This window comes from Manis pentadactyla, chromosome 1 (assembly GCF_030020395.1).
Source record: "Manis pentadactyla isolate mManPen7 chromosome 1, mManPen7.hap1, whole genome shotgun sequence".
Lineage (NCBI taxonomy): Eukaryota > Metazoa > Chordata > Mammalia > Pholidota > Manidae > Manis > Manis pentadactyla.
Window position 1 is genome coordinate 176,959,810 of NC_080019.1, and position 21,888 is coordinate 176,981,697.

Below are 21,888 nucleotides of genomic sequence, written 5' to 3' on the forward strand. Positions count from 1 at the left end.
ATGCTGGTCAAAGAGCACAAACGTTCAGTTGTGAATAAGTTCCGGGGATCTAATGTACAGCATGGTGATTATAGTTAATAGTACTGTATACTTGAAATCTACTAAGAGAATAAATCTTAAGCATTCTCACCACACACATACAAAAGGTACCTATGTAGGGTAATGGATGTGTTAATTAACCTGATTGCAGTTATTGTGAAATCATCATCAAGTCATCATGTTATAGATTTTAAATATATACAGTTGGCAATTATACTATTAAAAATGGGGAAAGAAGTCTTCAAAATTTAATCATTAAAGTTCAGTCTAGCAATCTTGCATCTGGGTTTTCTTTTGCCATGATTTGAAATTGACCTAAATGGATGTGGATATCCCTGAAATGAAAAACATATGGTGCAGAATGGCTTTTCTACAGATTTCTATTAACTACAGAATTTCTATTGCTAGGCACCCTATATGTTCATAAAATTGTAATATTAACAATTATGTTTCTCAAATTCACATCCAACCCTCTTCAGCATTTTATTCTCTATATAAAATGAGCTCTAATGTGAGCAAGTCATCCAACAAAATAAGTTGCAACCTCTAAATTGTTGATATTGATAAAACGACTTTTTCACGTGTCTTATTTTTCACTCTTATTTGGGTAATGCAGAAATTATTGTCTTATTAATATAGTAAATATAACAGCATTATAAGTCAGAAAGTAGGATGTACTTTAAAGCTGCTAGATGTACAATTTAATTGTAAAGGAAGTACAATTTTAAAATTGTATTATCGTATTGCAGAGAAAGTTGAGTCAAACTAATCAGTTTAGCTGGGTTTTGTTTTTTTTAGATCTTTGCTACACCAGAGGCTTCAAATTCCTTTAGGTTTTTTTTAGCTGCTGTTACATTGTACCTAGGGTAGGGTTTGGGAAACCTGAAGGTTAATCTTAGAAACCTGAAGATTATTCCTGCCCTGGCCTCCCCTTTCAGCTCTCCTTGTATGCCTTTGCCACGAGGGGGTCTCTCTCCAGGCACTTTCCTCTACCTCAGTGATGAACTAGTGCTTTTTACTTAGTGCTAGGCTACCTGTTAGGTCATGGGTGTTCTGTTGCCTGTTCCAACCTACATCTTAGCCCAGGACTATCCTTTCTGGGGTGGGGGTGGTTCCTACTCTTGTACTCCATGGCAGTCACTATCTGTGGTTGGTCTTTTTCAGGGAAGTTTCCTCCCCAGCATTAGACCTCTGCTTTGTATCAGTGTAGAACTTCTGGAGCTAAGATTTCCTGACCCTCCTCCAGGAGTGGAGGATTTTTATTTCTATCCTTCCGGCAGTAATGCTGAAGCTCTGTTTGTGTCTGGGGCTAAAGGGTTTCCTACCCCACCCTCAGGGACAGATAGGTTTTATTTCTGTTCCTTCCTTACATGCAATACAATTTTGGGAGCCTTGGCAGTAAGAGGGCTTGCTGTTCCTGATCTATCAGCTTAAGACTTTTAAGAGAAGGGTTCAGAAAGCAGGTGGGGCCTTTGGGCATATCACCCAGCACAAGCCTATCACCTCAAGTCTGCCTGCACCAAGGACAGCTCTCCAGACCTGCTGCCCTTTTCTCAACCTTTCTTCTGAGTACTTGGTGGAGGTTTGAATCCTGAGGCTCCTAGATATTCTAAATCAACACACTACCCCACATTTAGCCTTTAAGAATTTAAAATTTCACTTGATTTCTTTTTATACAGCCACCTCTGTCTCCTGTGCTCTACTAAAATGAAATAGTTCATTTCACAGATACTGAGGCCCATCTCAATTTAGTTGGTTGTCTTAAGGCCCCAACTATCTGATAGACTCAAGAAAAATTACTTTTGTAGATTATATGGCATTTTCTTGTAAGTGTAGGAGCAACATTTTCATGCAGCTAATTGAAAGCTTTTATTTTCACATTCTAAGTGAACTCTCATACTCTTAATTCTTACAGATTAATCTTGTACATTTCTTTTCCAATTATGAATAAAAATGACAAATTCTAAAAATGACTAGAATTTTACTAAACTTAACTTTGGAGGAAAGGACATTAAATGCACTATTTGGTCTTCCCACCCAGAAATACTGGTATTTCCACTATTTATACAAATAGCACTTCAGTTTCCTTAATATTAAGACGGTGATTTGTTAATTGTTTCTAACTTAAATTCCTTATTGTTACAAACAGAGGTGGCTTCTGGTATTAAAACATAAAGATGTATAGGAAAACCAGAAATTACTAGGTTAGAACCAAATTAATTTTATAGGTACCTTAGGATCATAACAGAAATTAAGCATTATATAGCTCTGAGCTTCCTAGGAGAAAGTCTAAAAGGGAAACAATGGGCTATATAGTTCTCATAGTTCAATAGAAAGAGTACAATTTATCTGGAGAAATTTTTCTTGCATCGAATCTTAAAAGATTTTAAAATATAGTTCCTTTTAGAAATAAGATAAAAAGTGAGTTTAACCATTGTTTTGTAGAAAATAGTGATATGCCCTTCAATTGACCATTTCTTTTCCATACTTTAATAAAGGCTAAGAGAACACTTCCTATATTAGTAGAAAAATAGAAATTCTAACTACTAAATGTGAAAAGTCGAAGTAATCCTGACAAGTTTTTCAGAATCGTTGAAAATATTTTAGAAAACACTTTTCATTGGAAAACAGCAGAAACAAAAGAAATATCACATTTCATATAAGCAGTTGAATGCCATGCTGAGATGGTTCCACAATAAAAGCCATACCAATTACTACTGTGTATGGCCATGGATGGAGGTGGGGAGAAAATAAAAAGAGATTTGAGATAGAGGTAGAAGGTAACTCTTTGTTTACTGCCAGCAAGTTTTATTTGGAGAGGAACCTCTGGAAAACCATGAGTTAGGATAGCTCTAGTCTACTAGCATGTCAGAGGCAAAACCAGTAAAATCTCCTGAAATATAGGATTTGTGTCACTTACAAGGATCTCTTGCTAAGGAGGTTTGGTTCCACCAATGAATAAAGTCCCTAACTCTATACTAAGCTCATCTTTTGGAACATCGATCGCATCTCCTGCTTCTTCCCCGAGCTTTTTCCACCAGGGTGCTTGTAAATGCTTCAGGGTGGCGAGGTGGGCCTGCTTGGCCTTGGCTGCCACAGGCCTGGATCTACTTAGGAACAGCTCAGGTTCTTTCCCTGCTGCCTCCTTCAGACTTGGTGCCTCTGTAGTAAACAGAAACAAACAAAACAAAACAAAACAAAAAAACAGGTGAGTGGAAGAGTTCTATACCAAACAAGTAGGAACTTGGAAACTAGAGTTGGGACTCTACTAATAGTAGGCAGGGGGGACAGGCTTCCAACTCTGAATCTATTATCACTGCCAGCTGCATATAGCATGTGGCTATTTCATCTGTATAGCTTTGGCTGGCAGTGACTACACTCCCCGACCCCAATTCTGTGTTTAAAAGAAAAAAAATTGTAGATTTTAAAAGATAATTTATTTAAAGAACAGGAACTTTTGAAATAATAGCAGAACCACATCCTATATATGAGATGCTCAGTTCAGTGACCTGACCATTCAAAAATACAAAATTTGCAAGTAGTGTTATGAAACAGAGGACCCTGACCCTTTCTACTCCATTAAGTGTTTCAGAGACTGACTGAAATACTGTGGCTTCATGGATGGGAACTTTCATGATATGCACCAATAGTTGTGAAGAGATAAATTAATTGAAAACATGTCATTAAAAATTATAAAATGACGCTGTAACTATTGTCATCATCTACTTCTAAAAGCTTTTGAGACCACATAATAGAATCTAGTAGGGCTTTAAAATTAGTAACTTTGAGTTGTTACCTATGAATGATAGCAAGGCTGGGGGAAGCAGTTCAGAAGGAGGTTATGGGATCTGCATCATTTGAAAACATGGTGTGGTGGCATGATCTAAATGTAGAAATTTCTGAGGACAGGAGATGGGCTAATAGACCATTAACAGTAATTTTATTCTGAAGATTTTAGAGGTCAAAAAATCTTGCACAGGATGTTCTTTGTAGGAAACAAACATGGAGTGAATACATACTCATTAACTGTTCAATGTTTGTGCTGATCTGAGCCATCAGGGCCTCCCTGTGCTGCTGGGCTCTCTCTTGTAGGACCCTGCCCATTAAGTAATGCTGCAGTTGTTCTTGAGCTTGAGAATGGAGCTCCCTGCTGGTCACATCTGACATCTGAGTGCTCTGAAAATGGAGAACAGAAAGAATTGTCACAGGAAGAACATATATATCAAAGTATGTCTCACCCAACCACTTAGCAGAGGTTCCAAAATGCTTAAATGTCTCTCATCTTATCAATTGAATCCTATGATTGATGTCTACCTTGTACTCTTGTGCAAGCATTGAATAGCCTCTTAAGAGCAGCTTTAGATAAAAATGCAGGTGGGGGAGTTTCTTTTTGGTATGCTCTCATACCTCACTTCATCATACTGAGAAACTGTATGTGGAACTGAGAAAGAACAGATTGAGAAATCAGAGAAAATTACAAATGGTTTGGTAAAGATACTGGCCTGGAAGCTTTGTTCCAGACCCCAACTTTACTTATCCAACTTTCACTCCCAAACTTATCTAGGATATCATGTTATAACTGGTTTCACAGAATAAGGGATGAAATCAGCCAAAGGACCACATTCCTTTAGCTAGTCAGCTGCTTCAAAGGGAACTTAATTAGTTTGGACAAGGATATAATAATCTTAACTTTGAAGCTGATCAAACTTCTGACACCACAGCTTTCTCAAATTTTCCAGTTCCTGGATCTTGGATGCAGCCCAGTTACAGCTAACATCTTACTTTTCAGCCACAGAATCTTAAACAGCTGTACTAGACTATAACTAAAGCAGTATTTTTTTAAACAGGAGTATGCATCAGAATCACTCAGTGCATTTAAAATAAGATAGATATTCAGAGACCTAAATTTAAGACCTAAAAATCTAAAACTCTTAGAAGAAAAGGTAGGAGAAAAGCTTCATGCATTGGATTTGGCAATGATTTCTTGGATAATGAAGGAATAGGCAACAAAAGAAAAAATAGACAAATTTGGACTTCCATCAGAATTAAAACTTTTGTGCATCACAAGACACTAAAGGCAGCACACAGGAGAAAATATTTGCAAATCCTGGTAAGGGATTAAGATCTACAGAACTCCTAATATTCAACAACAAAAACCCAAAGAACTTGATTAAAAAATGGCCAAACACTTGAATGGACATTTCTCCAAAGAAGATATTCAAATGGCCAATAAACACATAAAAAGATGCTCAAAATCACTAATCATTAGGGAAATGCAAACCCAAATCCAGTAACAATGACACACCACTTCATATTCATTTGGACGTGAAAGTAACAACAGGTGAGGATGTGGAGAAACTGGAAACACTGTGCACTTCTGCTGGGAAAATAAAATGGTTCAGTGCTTTGGAAAATAGTATGGTGCTTCCTCAAAAAACTAAAAATAGATACTGTATGATGCAGCAATTCCACTTTTGTGTATATACACAAAAGAAATTAAAGCAGGGGCACATATATGTGTACATTCTTGTTCATATTCACAAGAGGCAAACGATGGAGCAACTCAACTGTCTATAAACAGATGAATGGATAAACAAAATGGGGTATATACACACAACAGAATATTATTCAGCCTTAAAAAGGAAGGAAATTCTGATAAATGATTTGTGGATGAATCTTGAAGATAGTATACTAAGTGAAACAAGTCAGTCAGAAGGATAAATACTACATGATTCCACCTATATAATTTATAAATCCATAAAGTAGAATGGTAGTTGCCTGGAGCTGCGGGGAAGGGAAAATGGGAAATTACTGTCTAAGGGATATGAGTTTCAGTTTTCTCAGATGAAAAAAGTTTGCGGATCAATGGTACTGATAGCTGCACAACAATGTGAATATAGTTAATCTCTGAGCTGTGTACCTAAAAATGCTTATAATGGTAATTGTTTTATATATTTTACCACATTAAAAAATTTTTTTTAAATATAGTACACAAGGCCACACCTAACCTTCTAAATCAGAATTTCTTGGGGGCTATGTGTTAGGAGTTGGTGGGGGGGTACTGTGCATGTTACTTTTTAAAGGGATTAAATTTTTAACTCTAAAACTGTCCTAAAATAATTAAATGGTAATTGTTTAATCCTCTACAAATCTTAGGACCCAATGATGTATTTGTTGTGGAAGAGGGACTTTCTTTTTTAGTATTTAGGTTAAATATTTTTTTTAACATACAGCTTTATTGAGGTAAAAATGACACCCAATAACCTTTAATTCAAAGTATACAATTTGATGAGTTCTGACATACATATACATCTGTGAAAACCACCACCATAATCAGGATATTGACACCCATCACCATCAGGAGTTTCTTAGTCTTTTTATAATCCTTCATTCCCATATTCCCCCCAACCTCCCATCTCCAATTAACCAATATATTTCTTGGAATCAACATATTTTTTTTACTATAGATTAGTTTACATTTTTTTGAATTTATATAAGTGGAATAGTAATAGTATGTATTCTTTAGCTTCTTTTATGTAGCAGTTATTTTGAGATTCATCCATGTTGCTGCCTGTATCAATAATTCATTCCTTTACATTGCTGATTAGTATTCCACTGTAGGGATACATTACAGCTTGTTTATTCATCTGTTGAAGGACATTTTGGGTGCTTCTGGTTTTTGGCTATAAGCATTCATATACAAATGTTTGTATGGACATATATTTCCTTTTCTCTTGGGTAAATACTTAAGACTGGAATGGCTGAATCACATTATAGATATATGTTTAATGTTTTAAGAAATTGCCAGACTGTTCCCAAAGTGGTTGTACTATTTCACAATCCCATTAGCAGTTATGAGAGCTACAGTTCCTCTACATGCTTGCCAACCTTTGGTATAGTCAATCTTTCAAATTTTAGTCATTCTAACAGGTGTTGAAATATTCACGGTAGTTTTAATTTGCATTTCCATTACTGACTGATGCCTCTTTTCATGTATTTGCCATCTGTATATTTCTTTGGGGTGAAGTGTCTGTTCAAATCTTTTGCCTATTTAAAAAAACTGCTTTGTTTTCATCTTGTTGAGTTTTGGGAGTTCTTTCTATATTTTGGATATAAGCCCTTTACTGGATGATTTGATGTTCAAAATACTTTCTAATTTCTCTTTTCTTTTCTTCTTTGACCCTTTGGTTATTTAGAATTATGCTGTTCAGTTTTCAAATATTTGGGGATGACATATCCAGAGATTTTTTTTTTATTTCAAACTTAATTACATTGTGATCAGAGAACATACTTTGTATGATTTTAGTCTTTTTGAATTTATCGTGACTTGTTTTATGGCACAGAACATGATCTATCTGTGCACAAGAATAAAATGTATACTTTGTTATTGTTGAGGGGAGTGTTCTAAAAAATGTCAATCAGGTCAAATTGTTTGATAGTGTCATTCAAGTCTACTATATTCTTGTTGCTTTTCTGCCTACTTATTCTGTAAATTTTTAAGAGGTGGATTGTGGAATCTCCAACTATAACTGTAGATTTTTCTATTTTTCATCACAGTTCCATAGTTTTTACTTTGTGGTTTTGTTTTTTTTTTTACTGTGGCACATAAAATTTATGTTAACTACTTTTAAATATACAGGTCAGTGACATTAAATACACATTGCTGTGCAACCACCACTACTGTCCATCTTCAGAAATGTTTTATCTTTTCAAACTGAAACACCATACCCTTTAAACCCTACCTTCCCATTGTCCATCCCTAGCTCTTGGAAACCACCATTGTATTTTATGTCTCTATGAAAGTAGAATCATAAAATAATCATCCTTTTGTGTCTGGTTTATTTCACTTAGCATAGTGTCTTCAAGGTCCATCCATGTTGTCCTCATATATTCTGAAGCTCTGTTATCAGGTGCATAAACATTTGGGATTATTACATCTTGATTAATTGACCCCTTTATCATCATGAAATAGTCTTCTTTACTTCTGATAATATTCTTTGCTCTGATATCTACTTTGATATTAACATTGTCACTCCAGAATTCTTTTCACTTGTGTTTGGCACACTCATACTTTGTTCTTTCTACTTTTTAACATTTTTGTACTTAAAGTGTAACAATCAACTCTTATTTTTTAATGTAATCAGACAATCCCTGCTTTTTAATTGGGGTGTTCAGACTATTTACATTTAATGTAATTATGATATGGTCATGTTGGAGTCTATCATCTTGCTATTTGTTTGCTATTTTTCCCATCAACTTCTTCTATGTTTCCTCTTTTCCTGCTTTCTTTTGATTAATCAAGTATATTTTATAATTTCATTTCATTTCCTTTGTAGACTTAGTAACTATAACTTCTTTAATTTTAGTGGTTGCTTTAGGATTCATCATATACATCCTTACCTTACCAATCTACTTTCAAGTAGTATTATCCCATTTCATGTTTAGCATATGAATCTTTCAATACTATACATCTCTCTCTCTCTCCCCCTGGCTTTTATACTATTGTTGCCAACCAAGCATTTTACTTTTATATATGTTATAAAAGCACTATACGTTGCTATTTTTTTTTTTAAAGCAAGGACCAAACTAAAACCAACTGCTTGTTTTTAAAAATGAAGTTTTACTGAAACATAGCCACATCTATTTGCTTACATATTATCTATGGCTGATCAAGTCCTACAACTACAGTGGTGAATAACTGTAATAGAGGCTCTATGGTCTACAAAACCAAAACTTTTTATTATCTGGTGTGCATTACAGAACATTCAATGACATTCTGATTCAAAGAGTCAATTATATTTTATAAAGATTAAAATGATGAGGCAAAAGTCTAAAATATTTATTTATATAGTTGCCATTTCCAGAGCTCATAATTTCCCTGTGAAGAATTAGCTATTTCTCTGGATCGTTTTGACAGAAATCTTAAATCCTTTACAACTTAAAGGAGATAACATTTCTGGCAATGTGAACATGCTGGTGATGAAGTATTTCATCTTCCTTATGTCTGAAAAAGTTGCTGTTTTGTCTTTGTTTCTGAAATATTTTCAGGTAAAGAATTCTACATTGATAGCTTTTTCAGTAATTTAAAGAAATATATCTTCTTTTTGCATTGTTTTTGCTGAGAAATGTGTCATCTCTTTGTCTTTACATAATATTTTTGTTTTTTCTGTTTTTAAGATTTTCACATTATTTCTGGTTTGAGAAATTTGATTAAATGTCTTCACAGAGTTTTTTTTTTTCCATTTGCCTTTGGGCTTGGGTGTAGATTTATAATTTTAAGTTTGTAAAGTTTTTGGCCATTATTTTTTTCTCATCTTCTTCAGGGACTTCAATCATTCATTTATTAGGCTAGTTGACATCTCAACAGTTGACTAATGTTCAATTTTTTGAAAATTTTTTCTGTTTGTGTTTCATTTTGTATAATATACACTAGTATTCCTTCAAGAATAGTTTCTATCCATTGATGTCTAATGTGCTTTTTTATTTTATCCAGTGTATTTTTCAAAATGCACACTGAAGTTATCATCTCTACAAGTTTGATTTGGGTATTTTTTATATCTTCTACATCTCTACTTAAATTTGAACATACGGAATATAGTTATAGTAACTGTTTTACTGTCCTTTTCTGTTAATTCTAACATCTATGCAATCTCTAGGTTGGATTATCCTCCTCACTGCGATGTTTTCCTGCCTCTATGCATGCCTATTAATCTTTGACTGAATGCCAGACATTGTGACTTTTACCTTAGTGAGTACTAGATATACTAGTGCTCCTGAAAATCTCAAGCCTTTTCCTGAGAAGCAATTAAATTACAGGAAAACATTTTATCTTTTTGGCTCTTGCTTTTATAATTTGTTTGGCAGAATACACTAGTCTAAGCTACTGATTTTCTACTATAAGGTGAGACCTTCCTGAGCACTCTTTCCAATGCCCTGTGAATTAATGCCCTGTGAGTTTTACCAGTCGTGATGGGAACATGCACCCACCATTCTTGGACCTGTGTAAGAACAAGGTACTTTTCAGATGACTGTTTCCTTGGCCTTGGGCAGTATCCTTTCATGCTTGTGCTGGTTAGTATTATGAAATATACTCAAGGGGAACATCCTGCAGATATATGGGGTTCTCTCTGCAGCTCTCTTTATTCTGGTACCCTGTCCTATGAAATCTAGTTGCCTTATTCTCCTCAGATTCTCAGTTCCAACTGCTCAGCATAGGGATTCCAAAGAGCTCCTCCTCTGTCCCTTCTCCTTGTGCTGTGACCTAAAAACTCTCTCAAGACGGTAAGCTGGGGTAATCATAGGGCTCACTTTGTTGCTTCTGAGGGATCGCTGACCTTTGTTGTCTATGTCCATGTTCTTGAAAAACATTGTTCAATATATTTTATCTCCTTCCCGCCCCAGTTGTTTCAGGCAGGAAGTAAATCCAGTCCCTGTTATTCTGTCTTGACTGGAAGCAGAAATCAAAACTTTTTTCTACTGACATCCAAGGGTAGGCGTGTCCTCTTCTCCTCCATAGGCTCATATTAATTTGTAGGTTCCTAAATTCAGATCAGTGGGAGAGGAAGTAAAGGCCTTACTTATGCCTCCCAGATTGAGCCTTGCTGCTCAATTCTGCTTTTAGCAAGCTCAGTTCCAGTGGTTATCAAATAAATGCTCAGCTATAATATATTAGTACTCTGGTTTCCACTTAATATAGTTTTTTGGGATTTCTTTTGCATAAAGCTCTTTAGTTTGGGGAATTCTGGAAGAATGAAAGGACGAATGATAGGATTACATAAATATCACATCAAACCTCTAACATTAATCATCCAGACCTTCAGATTTTAGACATGTGTTTGTATGTGAGAGTGAGGAGAGGGAGAAAATGAACCCAGACACAAACAACAACAGAAGTACAATAAACTGGATGTGAAAAGTACCAAGTGGTACTTTTATGAGTGGTAGGTTCAAATGAGGTAAGTAAGAATCTAGATTGGCTGAAACATGTAAACTACCAACTTTCTGCATAAAATTAGAGAAGTGTAGAAGCATGGGAAAAGGATCAAGAGAGAGGACAGTGGAGGTGATAAGCAGAGGTGGTTATTAAAATTAGTAACAGGGATGGTGAGTCACTCTAAAAGCAAAAAAGAAAATGATTTTCAAAGACATATAGGAGTACAAGGTCAAGAATTCCAAAGGGAAAAGCAAACAACACCTGATCTGTAGTACTGTGATTCTAGAACGTGAAAGACATGGACATTTCTACTGGGAGAAAGGTGCTAGCAATATTACAGTGATACAATCCTAAGAGGCAGTCAGTATGTTTTACATTACTAGCTCCTGGAGTTTCAGGAATAGTCTAGGGGATGTCAGTTCCTACATGCATGTATTATGTGTTTTTGAGTATATACATGTAAGAATGAGTACTGACTAGCAGCTATATATACCCTTTCTAGAAGCTTCTACATAGTCAGTTTTATGTACCTTTGCCAAAAAACAATGACCAAGATGTGCTGACACAGTATGGGAAATTACTGATTTGAAGCAAAATCTCCTTCACTATTGACTATTCTTCTTATGGTAATCATAAGCCTCCAAGTGTATTAACTCTATAGTAAAGCCACTTCACTACCTTATTACACCAACAATAAATGTACATATACATATAAGACTCTGTTCTGCTGGTGAGTATCATGCACTGGGATAATGTTACACTGATATCATGGCACAGAAGCCTACATACTGGATGTCTTCTGACATAGTCATCCACTTGTTGCTTCAGTTCAACTCTGCGTGCATCACTGAGTTCTTGAAGTCCTCGCCAAGGAGCAAATAATTTCCTTTTCTTACGGCACTTGGCTAGGAATTTGAGAGTCTGAAAAAAAAAAAAGGTTTGTGATTTTTATTTCCTGACTAATGTAACCATTTTCTTCCTAGACATACAGTAACAGCAACACTGCAACCGATGTTAACTGACTGTGTCCAGGCAGAGGGAGGGGTGCATGATGGGAGGAAGGGAGGGTAATGGCTTTAACTGCATTCTTCTGCAGTATTTTAACACTTTACGAGGATATATTCATATATTATATGTATAGTAAGCAATAAAGAGAGAAAAAAAGAAATAAATTCTAATCTCATTTCTAGTCCTTTACATATATATATGATTTTGGGCAAGTCACTTGATGTATCCAGAACAGGTTCTATGTTAAAAAAAAAACTTTTCTGTGTTTTTTTTTCAGTTATAAATAGGTATTATTTACTGACTTCCTTGTATGGAAGATAAGAATTTAGCTTTCACTGCCTGTATTCCCACATACTTTCCATAGCCTGAAACATCCAGTATTATTAAAAATTTAGTTAAATCAATGTTCAGCATTTACATAATTATAACTACATAAAGACTATTCATTTTTTAACCAGACAGTATATGATGACTGCTTTTCCTTCTATGCACATTTTTTTCTCTAGAATTAGTAATTCTGATATTTCCCTGTGCTTAGTTTTCTATGCACTTACCATTGATTACGTATCACAAACTCTGCCCTGTTAATATATTAAAACATATTAGGCATTCTATCAAATTTATTTTCTTGGACACACATTTCCTGGAGCTTTCTGACCTGCTCCAATCTGGGTTGGCTGTTCTCTATGCCTGGTGTACAACTGTCATCCTCAGATCTCCATTCACTATCATCTTAGTGACTCCTATTCATCTTTCCTTTGTGTTTCCTGGATTCCATGTTGTCTTTTTCCTTGGGTTATTCCCTTATTTTAGAAATTTTGTGATGCACAAAAATATCTTCAGTCAACCTTTACCCTTAATTGATTGTTTAGCTAGGTGTAGATTTCTAGTTAGAAATCATTTTTCCTCAAACATGTGAGAGGCTTACTCCAGTACATTTTAGCTTCCAATGTTGCTACTAGTAAGTACTTTTGTTCCCAGTGTATTTCACAGTAATGCGAAATAAACATGGTTGTGAATCAGTCAGTCCTTTAAAACTCATGACATTCAGTTCTAAGAAACCTTGAATTATTTGATTTTTCTCTCCTTAAGTTTTTTTTTAGTTCTTTGCCTCAAATGTTTCAATGTTTGACCTCCTGGATTGGTTATCTTTTATTTCTGTCCTGCTTTCTAGATTTCCCAAACTTTTCCCCCCTAGCCTTTTTATTATGTCTTTCATTTTTTCTTTTTCTTATATTTGTTCTTTTAGAAATAAATTTGTAAGTAGAAAATGTATTCTATTTATTTGTTCTTTTATGTAGCATCTTGGTTTTGTTTCACATATTATATCCTCTTAGTTCTCTGAGGAATAATAGATTTTTAAAAAGTTTTCTTAGTCCTGCCATCTCTCTGTTTTTCTACCAAGTAGTTTTATTGTTTGTTTTGGCCTCAGCTTTCCTTAGATGTTTTGTGATACTGTCAGCTGATATTTAAGAGTGGGCACTAAAAGCTATTCAGTAGGGTTTATCTACTAGTACTTCAATACAGGGCTACTGAACTGAGTTGCTTCTTTGGGGTTCCCCATTGTGAGTATACGTATGACTTTTCTCAAGATTTCCCAAGGAAAACGCTTTCAGTCTACTGTTTGCAGGATATATGCCTGGCTGACAGCATCCTGGGAACTGAAGAAAAAATGGTGGGCTGGAGGTCTTCACATTCAATATATAAAATCTCCCTTATACTCTTGCTTTTAGTATGGCACTCGAGCCTTCAATTGTGCTTGCATCCTCCTGTTGAGAAACCCTCCTCTCCTTCTGTCTTCCCTTTGCTTTTTCTCCTCCCTTGCTTTTCCTTCTCTCCTTTACCTCCTGCTTTAGTACACCCTAGGCTTATGATGCAGAATAAAGATTCAAAACAGTAGAATTGCTGCACTTAGATCAGAAAAGCACTTTGCCTTTTCTTTGTCTCTTTCCCTCATTCTTTTGTCATTGTAGGACTGCCCTGAAATTATATTTATCTCCCAGTTTTTATTTAGTTTTCTATGCACTTACCATTGATTATGTATCACAAACTCTGCCCTGTTAATACATTAAAACATATTAGGCATTCTATCAAATTTATTTTTTTGAACACACATTTCCTGGAGCTTTCTGACCTGCTCCAATCTGGGTTGGCTGTTCTCTATGGCTGGTGTAGACTTTTATACCTGGTTTGTTTCACTAAGTGCTTTTGTAGTCAGTCTGTGATGGGTATGTGTTACAGTACTATAATACTTTTCTGCTATAATCATGTAGCAAGAATTAGCCATTATTCTGGCTCTAGAGACCAGACGCCAGCAACCATCACCTTCCTTCTGAGCTTCTTAAGAGATGAGGAAGCAAGAGAAGTAAATGCTGGAGCATTAAAAGGGAAAAGACAGCTAACTCTTCAAACTTAATTTCAACACATTGTTTCTCTCACTACAGAGAACTCCAACTTGTCTATGTAAGGATGTATTAATTTGAAATTAGTAAGTTTACATAGGGCTTTCTTGATTTTTAACTGCCTGAGAAACAATGCCTCTATTTTTGCACAAAGTAAGGGAGGGACAGAGGTAAACAACAGTTCTGGCCTTTTGTTCAGTTCAGTTCTGGCCTTTTCCTGACATGAACACTAAAAACCAGTTTTTCCTGAGGAACAAGTTTAATGAAATATTCCAGCTCCCTTTTACTACTTTCCATGAAATGGGTGAATTATTTCCTTTCCTATTTACCAAGGTCAACTGCAGTGCTAATAAAAATGTAATGTGGGTTACATATACAATTTTAAATTTTCTAGTAGACACATTAAAAAAATAAAAAACAGGTAAAATTAATATTTTGCATACACTAAGTTACATAATATGTAATCAATATAAAAACTATTAAAGAGATGTTTTACACTTTTTTGCACAAAATCTGCTGTGTGTTTGGCACCTGCAGCATATCACTAGTCCATGTCAAGCACTGAACAGCCACATATGGTTCATGTCCATGGCATTGGAAAGTCTGTACACAGGTCTGTCTGTTTCATAAAAGAATGCTTCAAAAATGTGGCAAAATGTGTCCTGTACTGACCACTGCCATGTTCGAAGTTTACTGACCACCCTCCTTCTTCTTCCCTCTCTGTACTTGGTCATATTTCTTTCTCTTTTCTCTCTTTGAGAGGAATCCTCTTCTTACCTTTTCTATTTTGGGCTGGCTTTGCTTTGACTATTATTTTTACTAGTAAGCTGGAAAAGCTGAAAACATGACCTTGACCCATCCCTTTCCTGTTCTTACTTCAATGGAGACCAATATTCCTTCTCTTGGGTGGGGCAGACATGAGGCGATGTGACTCATTTTTTTCCTCATATGCCAAAGAAAAGTGTGAAAGCCAAAACAACATTGCATTCAAAGCCTTCAGATATCTTTCTCTAAGGAATAGTGGACAGACTGGTAAATCTCACTTGAGGGGACCTTTTTACAAAATATTGGACTTATCTAAATTGGCCAAGGTAGTAAGTCAACTTATTAAGGGCCCAGTTGATTCTCTGACAGGGAAGAGTTTGAAAAGGAGGTAGCCAAGAGGTAAAAGTATTAGAAAAGACCCAAAGTCTCCTTTAGAGGAAATGTCTTCAACATTGATATCTATGGGTGAATTTTCAGATGGCCTTGTTTAGCCATCTGAACAGCAGGTGTGGGTATAATTTGGTGATGGTACAGGATTGTCTGTTGCAGATACAGCTTGAGATCCCCAGCAAAGCCTGAGGAAGAAGAGGGTGGTAGACAAATCTCTATTTCCCTAGTACTTATGCTAGCCTGCTTTTTTAAATGTTAAAAAAAAAAATCTTTGTAAAAGGTTTATCACAAAGAATTTAGCAAAGAAACTATTCAAAATCTTTCACTGTGAAAAATGATATTGATCTAAAGGTCAACAATATAGGATTATAAAATTAAATGCTATTGGACCTGAAATCATAATATAAAAGTTAACCAGGTATAAATAAGTACCAAGTATTAGGAAAACTGGTCATTAAATGAAATAAACAGCCTTGTGCTATGCTTTTCCAAGGCAGTAAAATACTACCATGCTCCAGATAAATCTCAGGAAAATTATCATTTAAGAACACTATAATTCAAGAACCTAATATATCATCTGTATATTAAAGAAATCAAATATGATATGCTGTACTTGCATAGGACTTTGTATTTTACAAAAACTTTCCCATAAATTAGGTCATCTGATCCACATAACTGAGTAAAAAAGGTAGGACAAATATCCATTCACACATTAAGCACATGCTGAGAGCTGATAATAAATAAGACTTAGTTCCTTACCCTTGAGAAGCTCACTGCCCAAGACAAAGAAAGAAGAAAAACTAACAAATAACAACATTACAGTATGGTAAATGATGTACAAAGGTTCTATGAAAGTACTAAGGACTGAGTATCTAAAACCATTTGGTCAGTGGTAAGGAGGTTTTTATTTTATAAAGGAAGAAACTAAAGCTCAAGAAAGCTAAGTGACTTGACCAAGACTTTACACAGCAGGTAAATTAGCAAAATCAGATTTGATCCCATGTTTTTGCTTCCTAATTCAGTATTCTTTTTACTACATCAGACTCACTGCTCTCTGAAGTGTGACAGCTGCTTTATACTCCATGAGAGATGACCTCTGTTGGTGAAAATTTTTCCTTTCCCTGTACCCTCTCCAATGTTTCTGGATAATCAGTGCTGATTTGTCTTCTATTTCCCGATTATGTTTTTCCACCTGACCTAAAAAGATGACAGACACTATTACAATATATTCATTGCTATGCTTTCTCAAGTTCTGGAATCAGGATGTGATAATAAAAACAATCTGACAGCCCTTTTATTTTTTTCAATATTGTTCATTTATTTTCCCAATTATATTATTTCACATTGGTACTAGGATCTCAGAAACAAAAAGCTCCAAAAGCTTTCTCAGGTTATACAGCTTCTTTAGAGAAAAGATTCATATAATTTTGTGTGGCAGAGGAATGATAAAAAGGCCAGAAATCCAATAGCAGGAACGTACAGAAAGAAGAATCACAAGTACACAGTTAGGAAGTCATTCAGTACCACCAGAAGGAAAGGGCAAAACATGAGCATGTGTTACCTACTCTGTGTACTTCCAAACTTCTCTTAAACCACTCAGTTCATTATACTGATGACTTTCTTTCTACTTCCTTGGAGCTGATAGAGGTGAGAGGGGGAAAAAATTCTAGGATGTCTCACAGACGGGATATTGAGAATACTGGTGCCACTGCCTGACATGGGGAATACAGGGAAAGGAAATTAAAGGGAGAAGATAATGACTAGTTTTTGGTACCCATGGATATCTAAGTAAAGCTATTCAATAGACAGCCACCTACAGAGTTGTGGCTGTCCAATATGGTAGACACTAGTCACAAGTGGCTACTTAAATTTAAAAAAATGAAAAATTCAGGTCCTTGAGTGTAAAATCCATATTTCAAGTACTCAATAGCCACTTCTAGCCAGTGGCAACCATACTGGACTGTGTAGATATAGAACATTTAATTTTGCAGAAAGTTCTATCAGGCAGTGCTGATCTAGAGCTTGGGACAGAGGGTGAGGATGCAGAAAAGATTTGAAAGTGCAGTCACTTGGTAGTTGAAGCCATAGTTGTGAATGGGATACCAAGAAGAAGAATATAAGAAAAACAGGGTGAGGATGGAACCCTAGAAAACATCTATATTTAAGGGAAAGAAAGAGAAAGAAGAGGATAGTGAAGGACACTAGGAATTAAGTGGTAGGAGGGAAGGAGAAGAATACAAAAAAAATCTTGAAATCACTCAGATTCCCAGACTACACCTTAATATTAATTTCAGCTTAGTGTGTGTCAGAGGTGGCAAGAGATGTCACAAGGTATAAATAAAATTCTAATGGCAGAATGTAGCAATATTCTAACTCCTTACTTAGGGTTTTTTTTCTATCTCTGACAGCTACCTTTAAGCATAAATTTTTGTTTCACTAACTTATCTGTAAGAAAATAAAATCTAGTGGAAGAGATTAGTTGCATCAACAGAAGGCCTTAATCAGAAAAAGCAGTAATTTTTTTTTTGATTTAAGAGATTTAATAAGGTTTACCTGAAAAAAGAGAAACAGGGAAAAGGTCCAAAGGAAAAGAAAGAAATCATCAGGTAGCTAGGCAATTTGGTTCATTAAAAGATACTCTAAACATTCTTACACTTATAAAACTGACACTGCCACCTACCTGGATGAACTATTTTGAGCATACTCAGCCGTAATTCTCGGGAAAGTCTCATGGCTCTCTGTCTTTCAAGTTGCAATTGTAATTTATGGTCCTCTTCTTCCTTTTGCCTATTTAGCTTCAGCAACATCTTTGTTCGTTTAGATCTGTTATGGAAACATTAAATGTCTTAAACACAATTTTTCATAAATTATATGCCCACTCAAGAAGTATATGAAAAATATTGACTAATGCCATTTCTAATAATTTCTTAAGGAAATAATCAGATATGTATTAAAGATTACGTTCAAGGATGTTCTCCATAGCACTAAAACAGGAACAAGATGAAAACAAACCATATATCCCACAATAGGGACTTGGATAAATAAATACTGCTGCATTCCCTGGATGGAATCTATGACCGATAAAAAAATTAAAATTTCAAAGAATATTTAAGTATACGAATGTACCCATAATCTAATGCCAAGTGAAATAAGATCAGGGTATAGAAGAGCTCCAAATTGTGTTAAAAATTTATATTGGCTTACATAGAAAAAATTATTAAAAAACATTAAAGTTTCAAGAGCAATTCTTACAGCATGGTGTGATTATAGATGTATTTTATTTTCTTCACATTTACCTATTTCTCAATTATTGAACAGTAAACATTATTTTTAAAACTTATGAAAATTTTCATGTAGCCACAAAAAACTTATTTAACATTTCCGTATTATCTGCTTTTATTCACCAAAATTTCTCCTTAGCCATTTCTATCCAATTTTGATTGCTTCCCATATCACTATGTGAGGAGATAACAAGTATTAATCTACAGTAAATATACTAAAAATACCTTCAGATACCTATAGAAAAAGAAATCAGAGGTTAAGGAGGAAAGAGAAGCAGAATACATTATTTTATCGCTATAGATATAGTGTGTCTCACTCAAGAGCATATGTTTTCTCTTAGATTCTTTTCCTAGAATTAAAGTGCCAACAAATATGGTATCTTGGCTCTAGCTTTGTAGACAGACTTCATAACGACATACTTACAGAGGGTTATAATGACTTTTCATTCAATTTCTTTTGAAAAAGCAAGAACAATTAAATGTAAGACAACTTTAAAAAGAAAGCTTTTGAAGTAGAGAAGGAAAACGCACAAAATTATTTTGATAAAATTTTATGTGGGGGTATGAGTGGCTGTTGTTTGTTTATTAAAATTTAACTGCTACCAATTACAAGTTTTCTTTGGCTTTATATTTAGGCCAGAGTTGAGAGTTTGTTTCAAAATGTCTTTCTTAACCTTATTGTCAAAGGTAGAGAACACCTCAAGTATGTGTGCACCAAAAGGAGAAGAGACTCTAGAGAGGATGTAGGGCTAGATGAATAGTTTCTAAGTGTCTCTTGCTTTTCCTGAGAGTTGGAGATGAAATAAGGGATCTTTCCCATCCCAAAGAATGCCTGATGGAAACTTGCCTTGCCTACAGAACTCTTTGACCCCCTCAAAATTCTGGGTTTATATAGCATGTAGATAAGGACATTTTGCCCTTTATTCACTTACAGAGAGAGGGTAAAGAGAAGAGGCTCTACAGAATCTCCTTTCAAAATGATTAACAACAAAACAAAACAAGAAAAGCACCTCTGTTTCTAACTTCTGACTGGTTACAGATTATAATGTCTCATGTTGCATTATCAGTATTTTTAACATACCACCAGTCTGAGAAATATAGTAGTCATTAAAACTGCATTACACAAACCAGAAAGACAGTAAAGAAGTGAGTTTCAGTGACTGAAATAATGACTATAAATTGTAATATACATATTTCTTTATTCATGTGCTTTAATATCATGTCTAAAAACATGTATTACGAATTCATAGGATTTTGATGTCCCCTCATGCCCCTTAGAAAATTCTAGTTATTCTGTGGCTAAGAGCTTCTACAATGACTCAGAAATTGAAAGGTTATTCATTTAACTGGTTTATTTGTAAGAAAGAATAGGCATATGACCATCTGGCATCTGTATTGCACTTCTGAAAAGGAAAGGATTGATCAGATATCATCTTCTCAAAACTATTTAAGTACATTCCATGATTTACATTTAATCAACATGAATCTTTACCATCAAAGAGGGAGTTGACAAAACTGTTGCTTCTCTAGGGATTCCTCCATGTAGAATAATAATTATGAACTGGGAGTGTCCCATATGAGTTTGATGTAGGGCAGGGACTTGGGACAAGCATCATAGTTAACTTTTCCTGCCTATGATGAAAAATACTATGATATGAACAGTATAGTAAGAAAAGGAAGGATTAATCTTAAAACTAAGATTCCATTTTAAAAACCAGGAAATTAGGAAGTAAGATTCCTAAAACATTCTTTAGCAAACAGACAATAACTCAATCCACTTTGGTGGCAGGGTTGGCAGTCTTGATTGATATGTTCTCAGAAGGAAGATGCTCTCCTAGAGAAGAACTGACCAATTTTTTGTGTTAACTTTGCAGAATTACCTGGAGGACTGATAATAAAAGAGAAGAGACTTAATGTCTCTCACCAGAGATAAGCATTTACAAGTCTATACCCCTTGGCCCTTTGATAAATCCTTAAAAGAGGGAACTCCCAGCCTTTTAGAAAGCCTCCTCTCTTAAGGATGCCTGCACTTTCTCTCTCTTTATGTGTATACCTTTAAATAAAGGTTTCTCACTGCTCAACTTACTGCATTGCTATTTCATTCTATTTCCAAGTCTCCATTTTACCTCTGATAAATAGGGAGGGGATGCTGAGAGCTCAGAGTTGGGCCTGAAAGTTCCCATCACCTGGATGACCTGAACAGAACTGCAGCTGCAGGAGCCTGCCTGAAAATCTCCTTTCTTTGGGAAGTTCCCAAATGTGGATAAAATGGAAGTTCCTGTGGCCAGGATTGTCACCTGGCCCTAGTTGGCTAGCCCACTGCACACATGTGGGCAATAAGTTGCTATTGACTCTATATAAAGAGCTCTGCCCAGTGCTCTGGGTGATATGGTGGCATTGCTGCAGGAGAGCAGAGCAGAGGCTGGAGTGGTGGCAGTGCTGAGGACAGAGGCCCCGAGGATGGCTGTGTGGACAGAGAGGCCCAGAGGACAGCTGTGCAGGCAGAAAGGCCAAGAGGCAGAGACTTGCTTGCTGCCCACAGACTCGCTCTGAGTGAATAGGATTTTAGTGATTGACCTGCCACTATGGAAATAAAGTTGGGTATAACCCTTTCACCCCAAGAACATTTTACTATCATTTTCTCTGGTCACACTGAATCCATAGGGAACTTACCTGGGGCTGAAACCCATTGGCAAGACAACTGGCGTAGTTGGCAGGACTCATTGTTAACCAAGGGAAAAGGCAGGCTGCCCTTTTGGGAGGGGTGCTTCAGCGGGCTGCCCCTGCGAGACAGAGTGCCCATGAGGCAGCGGGGACTGTGGGTTGGTATTAGAACAATATTTAAAAAGTTTACAGAAGAGAACACACTCGTGAAAAAGACCCAAGAAATGGCAGCACGAGAATGTGAGCTGCAAACTGCTGTGAATTCACTGAAGAAGTAAACGACATTGATGTGAGAGGAGACAGCACGAGAATGCCGGCAATGAGGTGCCTTGAAGAGGTAAAAGATTCCTTACATAACGAGACAGCAGCACTGCCAGGTGCTCTGAAGGAGGAAAAGGCCATAAAG

General features: G+C 35.7%; 1 protein-coding gene across 4 annotated transcripts in view; it reads right to left on the reverse strand.

The window, feature by feature from the left end:
* Nucleotides 1-2,389: 2,389 nt before the first annotated feature.
* The window catches only part of IQCB1 (IQ motif containing B1), a 46,375-nt gene continuing 26,876 nt past the window's right edge, over nucleotides 2,390-21,888 (reverse strand). For 2 of the 4 annotated variants that reach the window (XM_036883403.2, XM_036883404.2), the window contains exons 11-15: nucleotides 18,218-18,360; nucleotides 16,586-16,734; nucleotides 11,762-11,893; nucleotides 4,059-4,215; nucleotides 2,390-3,201 (exon numbers count right to left, since the gene is read on the reverse strand). In XM_036883403.2, coding sequence (XP_036739298.2) covers nucleotides 2,972-3,201; nucleotides 4,059-4,215; nucleotides 11,762-11,893; nucleotides 16,586-16,734; nucleotides 18,218-18,360 — 811 coding nt within the window. In that variant the 3' untranslated portion in view covers nucleotides 2,390-2,971. The remainder of the gene's footprint in view (nucleotides 3,202-4,058; nucleotides 4,216-11,761; nucleotides 11,894-16,585; nucleotides 16,735-18,217; nucleotides 18,361-21,888) is intronic. The other 2 variants (XM_036883406.2, XM_036883407.2) reach the window with 2 other exon arrangements.